We start from the raw sequence: 12,283 nt of genomic DNA, 5'->3' as shown, positions 1-12,283 counted from the left end.
CTCACAAGTATTGAACCAGTCTTAAAATGAGAGCCGACAACTGTCAGTTCATCTATTATTGAGCTGAATGAGTGTGTCCTCCATCAGAACTCAGTGTGTTTGTCATGTGACTGGCTGGATGATGAGTGTGAATTTTGAGGAAAAGTTGAGGGGGAAAAAGCCAGAATTTTGAGAAAAAATTGAGCGAAAGAGTCAGAATTTTGAGAATTTGTCACAAAATTCCTTTGGTCTTTGGTGAAGTGAAACCAAATGAAAAAGAGGCATTTTCCGAAGATTGCCGATGTTTTCCGAAGTTTTCCGAGGACTTCCGAAAATGTCCGAAGATTGCCGAAGATTGCCGAAGTTTTCCGAAGACTTCCGAAAATTTCCGAAAATTTCGAAGATTGCCGAAGATGCCCGAAATATTCCGAATGACCTTGAAGCCTTTTTCGAAAATTTCCGAAATTTCCCGAAGACTTCCGAAGTTTTCCGAATGACCTTGAAGCCTCACAAGTATTGAACCAGTCTTAAAATGAGAGCCGACAACTGTCAGTTTATTTATTATTGAGCTGAATGAGTGTGTCCTCCATCAGAGCGCAGTGTGTTTGTCATGTGACTGGCTGGATGATGAGTGTGAATTTTGTGGAAAAAGTTAAGGGGGAAAAAAGCCAGAATTTTGAGAAAAAATTGAGCGAAAGAGTCAGAATTTTGAGAATTTGTCACAAAATTCCTTTGGTCTTTGGTGAAGTGAAACCAAATGAAAAAGAGGAATTTCCGAAGTTTTCCGAAGTTTTCCGAAGATTCCCGAGGACTTCCGAAAATTTCCGAAAATTTCCGAAGATTGCCGAAGATTCCCGAAATATTCCGAATGACCTTGAAGCCTCACAAGTATTGAACCAGTCTTAAAATGAGAGCCGACAACTGTCAGTTTATTTATTATTGAGCTGAATGAGTGTGTCCTCCATCAGAGCGCAGTGTGTTTGTCATGTGACTGGTTGGATGATGAGTGTGAATTTTGAGGAAAAAGTTCAGGGAAAAAAGCCAGAATTTTGAGAAAAATTAATGGAAAGAGTCAGAATTTTGAGAATTTGTCAGAGAATTTCTTTGGTTTTTTGTGAAGTGAAATCAAATGAAAAAGCAGAATTTCTGAAACTTCCGAAGATTTCCGAAGACTTCCGAAAATTCCCGAAGTTTTTCGAAAATTTTCGAAATTTCCCGAAGACTTCCGAAAATGTCCGAAGTTTTCCGAATGACCTTCAAGCCTCACAAGTATTGAACCTGTCTTAAATGAGAGCTGACAACATACTGGCTGGATGAGTGCAAATTTTGAGGAAAAAGTTAAGGGGGAAAAAGCCAGAATTTTGAGAAAAACTTTGTCACAAAATTCCTTTGGTCTTTGGTGAAGTGAAACCAAATGAAAAAGAGGCATTTCCGAAAATTTCCGAAGTTTTCCGAAGATTACCGATGTTTTCCGAGGACTTCCGAAAATTTCCGAAGATTGCCGATATTTTCCGAAGTTTTCCGAAGATTACCGAGGACTTCCGAAAATTTCCGAAGATTGCCGATGTTTTCCGAAAATTTCCGAAGACTTCCGAAAATTTTCGGAGTTTTCCGAAGTTTTCCGAAAATTTTCGAAGATTGCCGAAGATTCCCGAAATATTCCAAATGACCTTCAAGCTTCACAAGGATTGAACCAGTCTTAAATGAGAGCCGACAACTGTCAGTTTATTTATTATTGAGCTGAATGAGTGTGTCCTCCATCAGAGCTCAGTGTGTTTGACATGCGACTGGATGGATGATGAGTGAATATTTTGAGAAAAAATTGGGGGGAAAAGTCAGAATTTTGAGAATTTGTCAGACACTTTTTTTGGTCTTTTTTGAGGTGAAACCAAATTAAAAATAAGAATTTCCTAAGTATTCTGAAGTATTCCGAAGTTTTCCGAAGATTCCAAAGGACTTCCAAAGAATTTCTGAATAATCTCTGAAAATTCCAAAGAATTTCCGAATAATTAATTTTGGAAAACAGACTTCAATCTGAAAAGTTTGAGCAAGGATCCTAAACATCTACAAGTAGAGCTCTAACATCCTGAGCTACTTGGTCAAGGACTCAAAAATGTTTCTTCACATGAATTTTTTTTAACTTTATTTTCTTAATTCCAGAGGGGCTTTTTGTATGTGTGTGAAACCGAGCAGAAATCTAAATATTTAATCCTCTGTTAATTTTAAGGTCCAACACCAAGAATAAAGAGTGAAAAGCTTTAAAGGTTCTTTGAAAGAGGTTCTCTTTCTCATTGGCTCAATGCGTAAGAGGACTCTTCCCAGGGCGAAAAGGTTGAAGCTTCAATCCTTTTCTGGGGAAAAAGTCAGAATTTTGATTAAGTTTGAAACAAGTCAAATTTGAGAAAAGTAAAGGGAAAAGTCAGAAATTTGAGAAAAAGTTAAGGGGAAATTTGAGGAAAAAGTTAAGGCAAAAATCTGAAATTTGAGAAAAAGTTAAGGGAAAAATCTGAAATTTAAGAAAATGTTCAGGGACAAAAGTCTGAGAAAGTTTGAAACACAAGTCAAAAATTTGAGAAAAAGTTCAGGGAAAAGTCAGAATTTTGAGAAAAAGTTGAGGGAAAAGCATTTTTTTTTTTACACCAAATGATTTTTTTTCCCCTCACGAATTCTTTTTTCTTAGATTTTAAAATATTTCTCACAAAACTGTTTTTTCTCCTGCAATGTCTTTTCACTCAGTTTCACAAATGGATTTTTTTTTACTGCATAGCTTTAGCTCTGGAAATAGATGAATGGCCCAAACAAAACAGTATTTCAAACTATTTCCTGTTCCATTTTAACGCTCACTCAGAAGTTTCAGCTTGGTTACAGTCTGTCATGCAGCTTGTTGCAGATGTGATCAGACGTCTCTCCTCGTCCTGAACTGAATCCATTTTCAAGTTTTAAAGGACAGACAGAAAACCGTTTGCTGAGATATTTATTTACACATTTAACTAGTGACCATTATATGAAAAGAAAGAACATTTTTACATCATTTACATCACCTGTAAGGCATTATGAAAAAAAACCTGTACACTGAAATCCGACAAGAAAATGAGAGAACAAACAAACAAAAAACTAAATGAATTTACAGGAAAGTATAAAACACAACTGGAGAGCGATGCTGGAACTTAAATACAATGAACACATGGAACATATGTGGGGAAATATCACACTGATCCTGTCTTCTCTCTGCAGCTGTCGCAATATTTCATCAATAATCTGGAGTGATGTGAGCTGAGGGAGCGTTAAACCAACCTGCTGAGGATTCTGGGTAATTATACTGAATTTCTCTGGCCAAACAAACACCATATTGCACTTTTATCTTCGAAATGAACGAGTCAAACAGAGTGAACATGAGTGAAACACAAAAAAACATCCCGATTCATCTCCAACATGTCTGTTTGTGAGGTTACACGTCGACAACAGCTGATGGTTTGTTTCATTTTGTCGAAGGAGAATGAGCGAGGATCAATACAGACATCTAGAAATCCTGAAGTCATTACAAAATATTTTTCTTGGATGTTCAATTCAGAATTTTCTAAACCGTTTAACACCATAAATATAAGAACTAGATGAAGAATTTTTGGTGCACACATTCGCCAAAAATCTTTATAGCTTGCAGGTTTTCTTCCTGGTTTGCAGCATGCAAACATTAATTATGTGTTGTGTGCACTGATTCAAAACAATCTGCCGTCTCAATCTAAAAATGTCCACATTGTCCTTATAAAAGGAACTTGTTGCTGTTAAAATGTGAAGAAAATTGTGTTTAACCTGCAGCTCAAACATAATCAAACGTTATTGTTGTTTTTGAGGATTCACTCCAATTTTGTCTGATCTCAAGTTTAACTTTAAGAGTTAAGAATATTTTTTAGGATCAGACAAAACTTCTCAGGATCCATCAAAAGTCCATCAAGCTGTAACTAACCGAGCTGTTGGCAGTTAATTAGTCAACACGACCAACTTGTGTCGCCTCGAACTCACAGATGTGTTGAAAATGAAGATTTGAAAAGTGTTTTCATACAAAAAAATCAACCTCACATCAGTCACATTAGCACAGTTTTGTTATTGTTCTTTTACATTATAACAATGAAAATTTACCTTAATGGGAACTTATTACATTAACAGCTCACAGACCTGTTTCTCTGCATTACTACAAATTCATTGAGTGTCACTGAACTCTGTAATTAGTGTAAATTAAATAATATTTAAAAACAGAAATGTCATGTTCACAAAGTGCTAATTTCTTTTCTCTTCGCTCTGATTCATCATCAAGCAAACAGAAGTGTTCAGACCCACTGGAGGTGTTTCACCTGCTGAACTAAAACTCTGGTGGTGTTTTATTTTGAGAATGCTTCCTCAGTTAATTTCCTGATTAGCTGAGAAACATCACAAGGCTGTGTTTTAAAGTTTAAGGTGTTTGTCTGCGTCTCCTCCAGTGAATCTAAAGCTGCTGTCTGAGTGATTCAGTGATTGCAGCGTTTGGCGGTTCACACGCACATCAACACAAACATGTTTCCAAAAAAACAACACTGGTACCGGCTTCTACTTGGTTGATGTACAACAACAAACCCTTTATCTATGGAGTCATTTGGTGTAACACTGGTACGATTGCAGGAAAACTCACCAGAGAAGAAGAAACCTGGAGGAAAAGCTCTGCTGTTCCTTTAAACTCTTCTTCCTCATCAATCATTCTGACCCTGAATATCAAACTCTTTTCGTTCTTCTCCGAGTATTATACATTACATTTCCACGATGACACTCTAAACAACAGCAGTGACACAGGAATCACTCGGTGTCTTGTTGCTCTTCTTTACCATGCATGACGGTTTGTTTAAAATAAAATAATATGTTTTTTAAATAGTTTGACAGCATTGAAAGTACTAAGAGAGCAGGGTGATGATCATGGTAAGGAAAATGGAAAATGGCAACTATAACTTTTAACCTCTTCCTCTCTCTTCCTGCAGGTTTCCTCGTCGTCCCCGGTGAGTTTTCCACTTTAAAAAAAAGCTGCGTTCAACACGGTCGTTCACACGGTGACAACACTACAAACACGTGGCTGCTTGGTCCAATGTTTTTAAGGCCCGCTCATTCGCTGGTGGGTGAGTGGAAAGTATTCATCATTAGTAGTGTGTGTGTGTGTGTGTGTCTAGAGGTAGGGATGAAATGGGAGGTGAAGGGTACATTTATAATGAGTGTTCAACACAAAGTGACAGAGCGGAGACGGAGGTGATGTAAAGCACTTCAACAGGCCGTGAGACCTGACGGGGCGACGAACCGTCTCTACACCGTTATAAAGATTCAGACGGGGTCAGTCGAGAACTCATAGTGAAGATAAACATCTCCTGTGTTCAGTCGGAGTGTTGGGTCGACGCTCCGCTACTTAAACAGGGCTGCAACTATTTTCATTTTCAATAATCTGCAGAATATTTTCTCACATGATGGATTCATTTTCTGTAAAGTGACTAAAAACAATTATTCTGCAGTCAAATGATTTTTAAGCAGTTTCTAACCTCTCAAATGTGAATATTTGCAGGTTTTCAAACAACAATAGTTTGTTTGTCGAACAATTTTCTGACATTTTTCAGAACCGATGATTAGTCAAGAAAACAATCCGCACATTAACCGATAACAGAGTCGTCACAACTGATTTTAAATCCAAAAAAAATATTGGTTTTCAATTTCGATCATTGAAATCAATTATTAGAAATCAAGGAGACCGATAACTGACATTTAATCGCAGTAAAAATAAAAATCTTTTTGAGTACATTTTACTCACATACTGTAATTTTGAGCTACTTGAGTATTTCCTTTTTCTTTTGCTTTATACTTCCTCTCTACTTCATTTATTTGATAAATTTAGTTTGTTACTTTTCAGATTCATATTATTCATATTATTTATATTATCATTATATTAACTGTGACGTTACCAATCAGATGTTGTTGTTGGCGGGACACTGAGGATGCTGCACAAGTAAGTAGCACATTTTTTAATTAAGTTTATTTTGTTGGCAAGAATCTGAATCTCTAACCGACAGCTGTCAGGACATGAAACCATCTGCTGTCAACAGCACAGCCAGCAGTGTTAAAAAAAAAATTTAAATCCAAATTTGAATCGTTTTGTGATCTTAATTGAAGTATAATATTAAAAGACAAATAGAATAATGACAATAATTGCTTGTTGCAGCCCTGATCGATTTACAGTCTAGCAGTCCGCAGTGATGTCTGGAGACGTCTTGATTGGTCGAACCAAAATTTAATTTAAAATATAAATAAAAGCATTCAGAGAATGTTTGAGTCACGATCAAACAATTATCAAAATAGCTGCTGGTCAACTAATTGATTAACAGTTTGAGTTTGAGTCACGTGTCTGCAGTTCAACAGCAGCAGTTTGACAGTCAGCAGCAGAAACTTAAACAACGGAGGAAAGTTGGGAAGAGTTTAGTTACAATCTGACGTTCAAGAGGAAAAAAGAGTTCTGGCGTGTGCGGTTAAAAATAAAGTACATAAGATCTCAGAATCTCCCGGGGCAGTGAAGTAAAAAATACTACAGATTTCAGCTTCAGTTCCTCGTCTGTAAAATCTTCCAGTCGGTTGCTGATTTCTTTGCGCATTTTCACAGACGATGGAAAAAAGGAGTGAGAACATTTTTTCTGCTGCACGGAATAAAAAGCTTCATTCTCTTCAAGCCAAAACTAGTAAAAAGCTAAAAGCCAAGCCAAGAATAATTACTCCAGTATTCACGTGATGTGTCGCCTACATGTTTCTATGTATTCTGCCCTAAATGGTCGTCTCGTTTACATTCCCTCTAATCACCGACACGAAACGATTAGTCACTTAATGCCCCGTTAATTCATCTGAAAGTGTTTCGCACCTCTTAAAGCCAGTGTTGTTGGTGCTGCGTTATAAAGTGCTCTTCAGGTTATTCTGGATCCCTTAAAACACCGACTGAAAACTGCCGTGGCCCGACACTGCCGTGGGCTCGCAAAGATTTTTAAGGATAATTCTGACCCGAAAGCTCCTTTTGGATGTGAATCCAGAACAGACCCGAATCTTTACCAGATGTTTTTTACTGTAAAACATCTGGTTTAACACCAACAGTGACACAAAGTTTGATTTTTATGTCAGGATTACATTTTGAATTATCTAACACGTGTAGAAAAGACTGTGGAATAATTAATTTCCTGTAAAAACATAAAAATCACAACATATTTAGTCACAGTCTGCTTAATTAGGATCACTGATGAGATTATCTGATTAATAATTAGAAAGACTACGTCGTACAGAATGATGAACTCATTACCTCCCCGAGCTTTCTCATCTCCTGTTTCGCTTCCAAACCTTATTTTTTGCCTACATGTGAAAATATGACGAAGCTCGGAGGTTAAAGTTGGAGGCTAATGTCTCAGGATATCAGCGTCAGCCATGCTACTGCAGATTCCCGTCATTTCTAGATCCAGACGCCTGGTTCAAGCTCAAAAATGCAGCAAATTAATTATAGTGTGAAGTCAAAACCATGAGGACCTTTTGTTAAATATTTAAAGGTCATTTTTGAAGCCTTTAGAAAATCATTAGCACCGAAAATTAGAATGAAAGTCTTTGAGAATTACACAGTGCGTAACGCTCGCTGTTAGTGGTGTGTGCGTCCCAACGTGGAGGCCGAGTCGGCCGGGAAATAACACATAGCATCGGAAAGTCTCTTTTAATTTCCAGCTTTTGTCGGCTGGTAACATCGTGACACTGCTGCCAAACAACCAGTCGCTCCTCCAAAGTGAAATACTGACGAAGGCTGTTGAAGTTTAGAGCTGACCAACCACTTTGGTTTTCCCACTCGGAGCCGCTTCCTTCTTCTTCCGCGGTCGGCTCGTGTTCGCTTCAAGCTTCGTAGCTCAGAGTTTAGCTTCAGGCTACGTAGCTTCAAGCCTCTGATGCTAGCTCTGACGTGTACCTCCGACGTTCGTGGCTGGGTTTGACTTTGAAGACAGTTGGCGTTAGCGTGGAGGTTAGCTAGTGTTAGCTTCTCAAAGCCGGGCTGGTGTTTTTGTCCGTCTCTTTAGTTCCGTCCTTCATCAATGCAGAAAACACCTGAGAGAGAAAACAGAGAGAGAACGGAGCGTTAAAAGATTTTTATAGTCGTTAGTTTAAATAATCAATCATAATGTTTGTGACTGAGAATATCACAGAAACAAACACAGCAGCTGCCTTTCTATCAAGTCAGGTAGAGGAAGAGGCAGGAGGAGGAGGAGGAGGAGGAGAAGGAGAAGAGGAGGAGGGGAGAGGAGGAGAAGAAGAGGAGAGGGAGAGGAGGAGGAGAACAAAGAGCAAAAAGAGGAGGAGGAGGAGAAGACAGAAGAAGTAGGAGCAGAAGGAAGAAAGAGTAGAAGATGAGGGAAGAGGAGTAGAAGAGGAGGAGAAGGGAAAAGGGAGAGGAGGAGGAGCAGAAGAAGAGGGAGGTGTAGAGGAAGAAGAAGGAGGGAAAAGGGAGAGGAGAAGAAGATGGAGGTGAAAGAGCAAAAGTCAAAGAAGAAGGGAAGGAGGAGGAGTACACAGCGGAGGAGGGAAGAGGAGGAGGAGGGAAGAGGGAGATGAGAAGAGGAAGAGGAGGAGGGACAGGAGAGACAGAAGAAGTAGGAGAAGAAGAGGGAGCTGAAGGAGCAGAAGAAGGAAAAAGAGGGAGGAGAGGAGTATGATGAGGAGGATGAGGAGACGACAGAGAAGAAATAGAAGAAGAAGAGAGAGGAGGAGGAGAAGGAGAAACATGTTCTTCCTGATTAATCTTCACATTTCCTCACAGATGACCGAGGCTGCTGTTTTGGGGTTTTTGTCTCTGACCTCTAAATCTTCTGCTACATTACAGCCATGTGTAAAACGGCCTACAGCGCCATCTTGTGACAACTCTACACTTGTTGTGTTGTTGCTGTGAGCTCCGAGCGCGACACTGACCTGAGCCCAGCGGCGGTTCCTGCTGATCATGTGTGTGTTGGCCATGGCGCTGAAGAGCGTGTGCGGCTGCAGGTCCTCCGGCAGGCGGGTGAGGAACTGAGCGATGTGGATGAAGTCCATCTGGAGCAGGATGTCCTCGAAGAGACGCAGGATGCCCAGCCCCGTCCGAAACAGACTCTCCTCGCCGTCCCGACAGAAGACGTCCCACACCCGACACGCCACGTCCAGAGGGAGGGACTTACTGTACAGAGTGAAGATCCTGGACGGAGACGGACAGAAACATGGAAACGTATCAAAAACAGGAGTCTCATTCTCAACATTAAAGAGAGAAAGCTTCTGATTTTTTCAGAACAGCCGGGGTTCAAACATTTAATTAAAGAAGAAGCTCCAAACCGTCACGAGTCAGACATTTTATTACTATTTAAACAAAGTTCGTCTACTCGAGATCCCAAGAAAATTATCTCTGTTATTCCGTGATAATGACAACGACATAAATAACTTGTGATCTTGAGAAAACAAATAAAATGTAACTCTTTGTCACGGGGGAACGGAGGAAATAACATGTTGACCCATGGCCGTTTAGGGCTTCCGTAGTTAGGGGCTAATTAGTCTACTAACAAAACAAGCAAAGGGCCGGATTGAGGATGTTGAAGAGACGCCAGCTGATCTGAACATCGTCAACTCTGTCATCTGTGACTGTGTTTGTGGCATTACACCGATGAAGCATGTCCGACGTGGTGCTGCATCATAATCTGAGTAATAATTTTTTTGTTGCCGAGTTATAAAATATGCTTTAACACGATAATCATCGAGCTTAAATTGCAATCAGATAATCGCTGGGAACTATTTGGAGAGAGGAAGAGACTGAGGACGTTCAGCTGTTTCTTTAAATTATTTATTTGTAATTGTGTGCGATTCTTCAGTAAACTACAGCCCACAACACAGTCTAATAAACTCTTTGCAGCCAGATAATGTGTCGTTTAACAAGCGAAGGGGAGGCGAACTCTAAGAGTTGTAGACCAAACACTACAGACTGAGTGTTGATGACTCACCAGTCGATGAGATAGAGGTCAGGGGTCAGGTTGTTGGTCTGGAAGTGGCTGAAGAGACGAGGAAGATTCTCCTCAAAGAAAACCTCAAAGGCTGCGAAATACTTCAACATCTGACCGACAGAGAGAAGAAAGAGGAGGAAGGAGGTTAGAGTGACGAGAGCAAGCACACAGTCACATGACAGTTATTGTGTGTGTGTGTGTGTGTGTGTGTGTGTGTGTGTGTGTGTGTGTGTGTGCGTGTTACCAGCTCGTGGTCGACTCTGAAGAAGGCCATCTGACAGGGTTTATTGAGCAGGTTGGCGAAGGTGATGAAGGCGTCGGCCTCCTCCAGGTTGAGGATGAGCACAGCGGCGATGAAGGACATGCCCTGCACCTGAACACACCACAAACACAGACTCCAGATCAGCTCCAGAGACGGACTCTGTGTGTGTTTCTGCAGCGTCTCTTTACCTGACGACGTTTAGCTTTAAAGTATCGACACGATCTCCAGCAGAGTTTTAATTATTCTGCTCACAAACACACCTGAGTACAGTTAAACAGACGCACATCTGCCACGTGCTGCTTCTGAGTGAGACCTCTTTCTTTTTCTTAAGATTTAACAGAGAACATTGTTTTTTACAATTGAGTAATTAAACTTTTCTCAGTTTGACTTATTTTAATTTATTCCTTGCCGTACCTAAATAGAAACACATTTATAGCTTGGTAAATATCAATTAATCAATTAATATGCTGTTATAAAAATAATGTTGGCATTAATTAATTTATTAAATGTGACTTTTCCGCTTAATTTTCTATTTTATTTATTCCTTTTTAAATGTATTTATATCCTCACATTATATTATATCTTATGTCTTTATTTTTGTATATTTTCAAAAAATTTTTATTTGCATTTTTACCACATTTTTATTTCTGTATTTTCTTTTAAACGTATGTATCAATATTAATCAATGCCTTCATTTATATTTAATATGAATGCTGGTGCATTTAATGGCATATTAAATTATATATTGAGCGACTTAATATTATTTATTTATTTTTCAGTCTTCCAAACAATAACCTTTGTTAAGCGTGGATCAAATGCCTCGTCAGAATAATGATCTTGATGACTTATTTAATGTAAAACTTGCTGATTTATTTTTATACCATTTGATTTAAGTGTCCCTGCTTGTGTTCAGGTAACACTTTTAAATGTTGTCTTTATTTGTTCAAATGAAAAAACAACATTCACAGGTAATGTGTCCACACGACTATTGAAACCACTTCACTTAAAAGACCTGTGTGTAAGAAAACTTTATTTTTGAGTCTCATTCCCAACTCGTCAAAAAAAAGACGTTTTGGGATTGAACTGGGACTCAAACCTTTTTTTTTTTTTTTTTTTTTTACAAATAGGATAATTAATTCTGTCCGTATGCAACTAAACATTAACTGTTGTCAGGTTTTTTTTCATCACGGTGGAAAAAGTAAACTCACGTAGCCGATGTCAGGTCTGTAACAGGTGTACGCTCCTAAAACACTGTGGAGGAGGTCGTGGTAGGGACCGCCCTGCAGAGAGACGAGAGAGCGATGAGATCAACAGACAGACGGAGGAAGAGATGAGGATGTGTGAAGAGCAGATTCATACAAAGTTTAAAAGAAAACCAGTGGAGGAAGATGAAGATAAAACTAGAGATGAAAAGAGAAGGATCTGGAAATGACTGGCGATTAACTGCACCGCTGTAAAATTGCAATTTTTGGCCTAAACCATCAGAACACTCTCCTTCCTGAGATGTGTTACCTTCTGGAAGATGAAGAGCGAGGGGAAGGTTCTGGAAATGTCCAGTTTGATGAGGTCCAGACTGGACTCTCTGTCAGCCAGAGACGCCCCTTCTACCAGAAAACACACGAGAGAAAGAGAAAAAAACTCAACATGTTATTTTTAGTTTCGACCTGAACGTTGAATGATGTCAGAGGTCGGACTGGTGCTGTGTCGTACCGCTCTCGCTGTCGTTGACCGAACTGGTTTCACTGTAACTCCTCCACTTCTCCTTGGCTCTGGACAGGAAGATCTCATACAGCTCTGCACAACGAGAAACACAAAGAGATTAGAAGTGTTAACTCTTACGGCTGGTGTGTTTTACTGCTGAAAAACAAGTGGAAATCAGGTCTTAACTTCGATAGTTGACTTGTAGGGTGTCGTACAGCTGTGAGGGCAAGTGTGTAAAGTTTTAATTCCAGAATCATCCAAATATTTAAATGTAAACCTGCTTCTTTTCATTTTTTTTCTGGCTTGTTTT

The 12,283-nt window shown here is 39.3% G+C and overlaps 1 protein-coding gene across 2 annotated transcripts in view; it reads right to left on the bottom strand.

The window, feature by feature from the left end:
- Positions 1-2,936: 2,936 nt before the first annotated feature.
- LOC311270064 (TBC1 domain family member 12-like) overlaps positions 2,937-12,283 on the bottom strand; it is a 25,986-nt gene continuing 16,639 nt past the window's right edge. The window contains exons 7-13 of one of the 2 annotated variants that reach the window (XM_084374698.1): positions 11,983-12,066; positions 11,785-11,876; positions 11,481-11,552; positions 10,255-10,383; positions 10,011-10,120; positions 8,959-9,217; positions 2,937-8,100 (exon numbers count right to left, since the gene is read on the bottom strand). In XM_084374698.1, coding sequence (XP_084230824.1) covers positions 8,029-8,100; positions 8,959-9,217; positions 10,011-10,120; positions 10,255-10,383; positions 11,481-11,552; positions 11,785-11,876; positions 11,983-12,066 — 818 coding nt within the window. In that variant the 3' untranslated portion in view covers positions 2,937-8,028. The remainder of the gene's footprint in view (positions 8,101-8,958; positions 9,218-10,010; positions 10,121-10,254; positions 10,384-11,480; positions 11,553-11,784; positions 11,877-11,982; positions 12,067-12,283) is intronic. The other variant, XM_084374699.1, reaches the window with a different exon arrangement.

Source organism: Pagrus pagrus, assembly GCF_965226575.1.
Source record: "Pagrus pagrus genome assembly, chromosome: 15".
In the NCBI taxonomy this organism is placed as follows: Eukaryota; Metazoa; Chordata; class Actinopteri; order Spariformes; family Sparidae; genus Pagrus; species Pagrus pagrus.
This window is presented reverse-complemented; position numbering and strand designations above follow the sequence as displayed.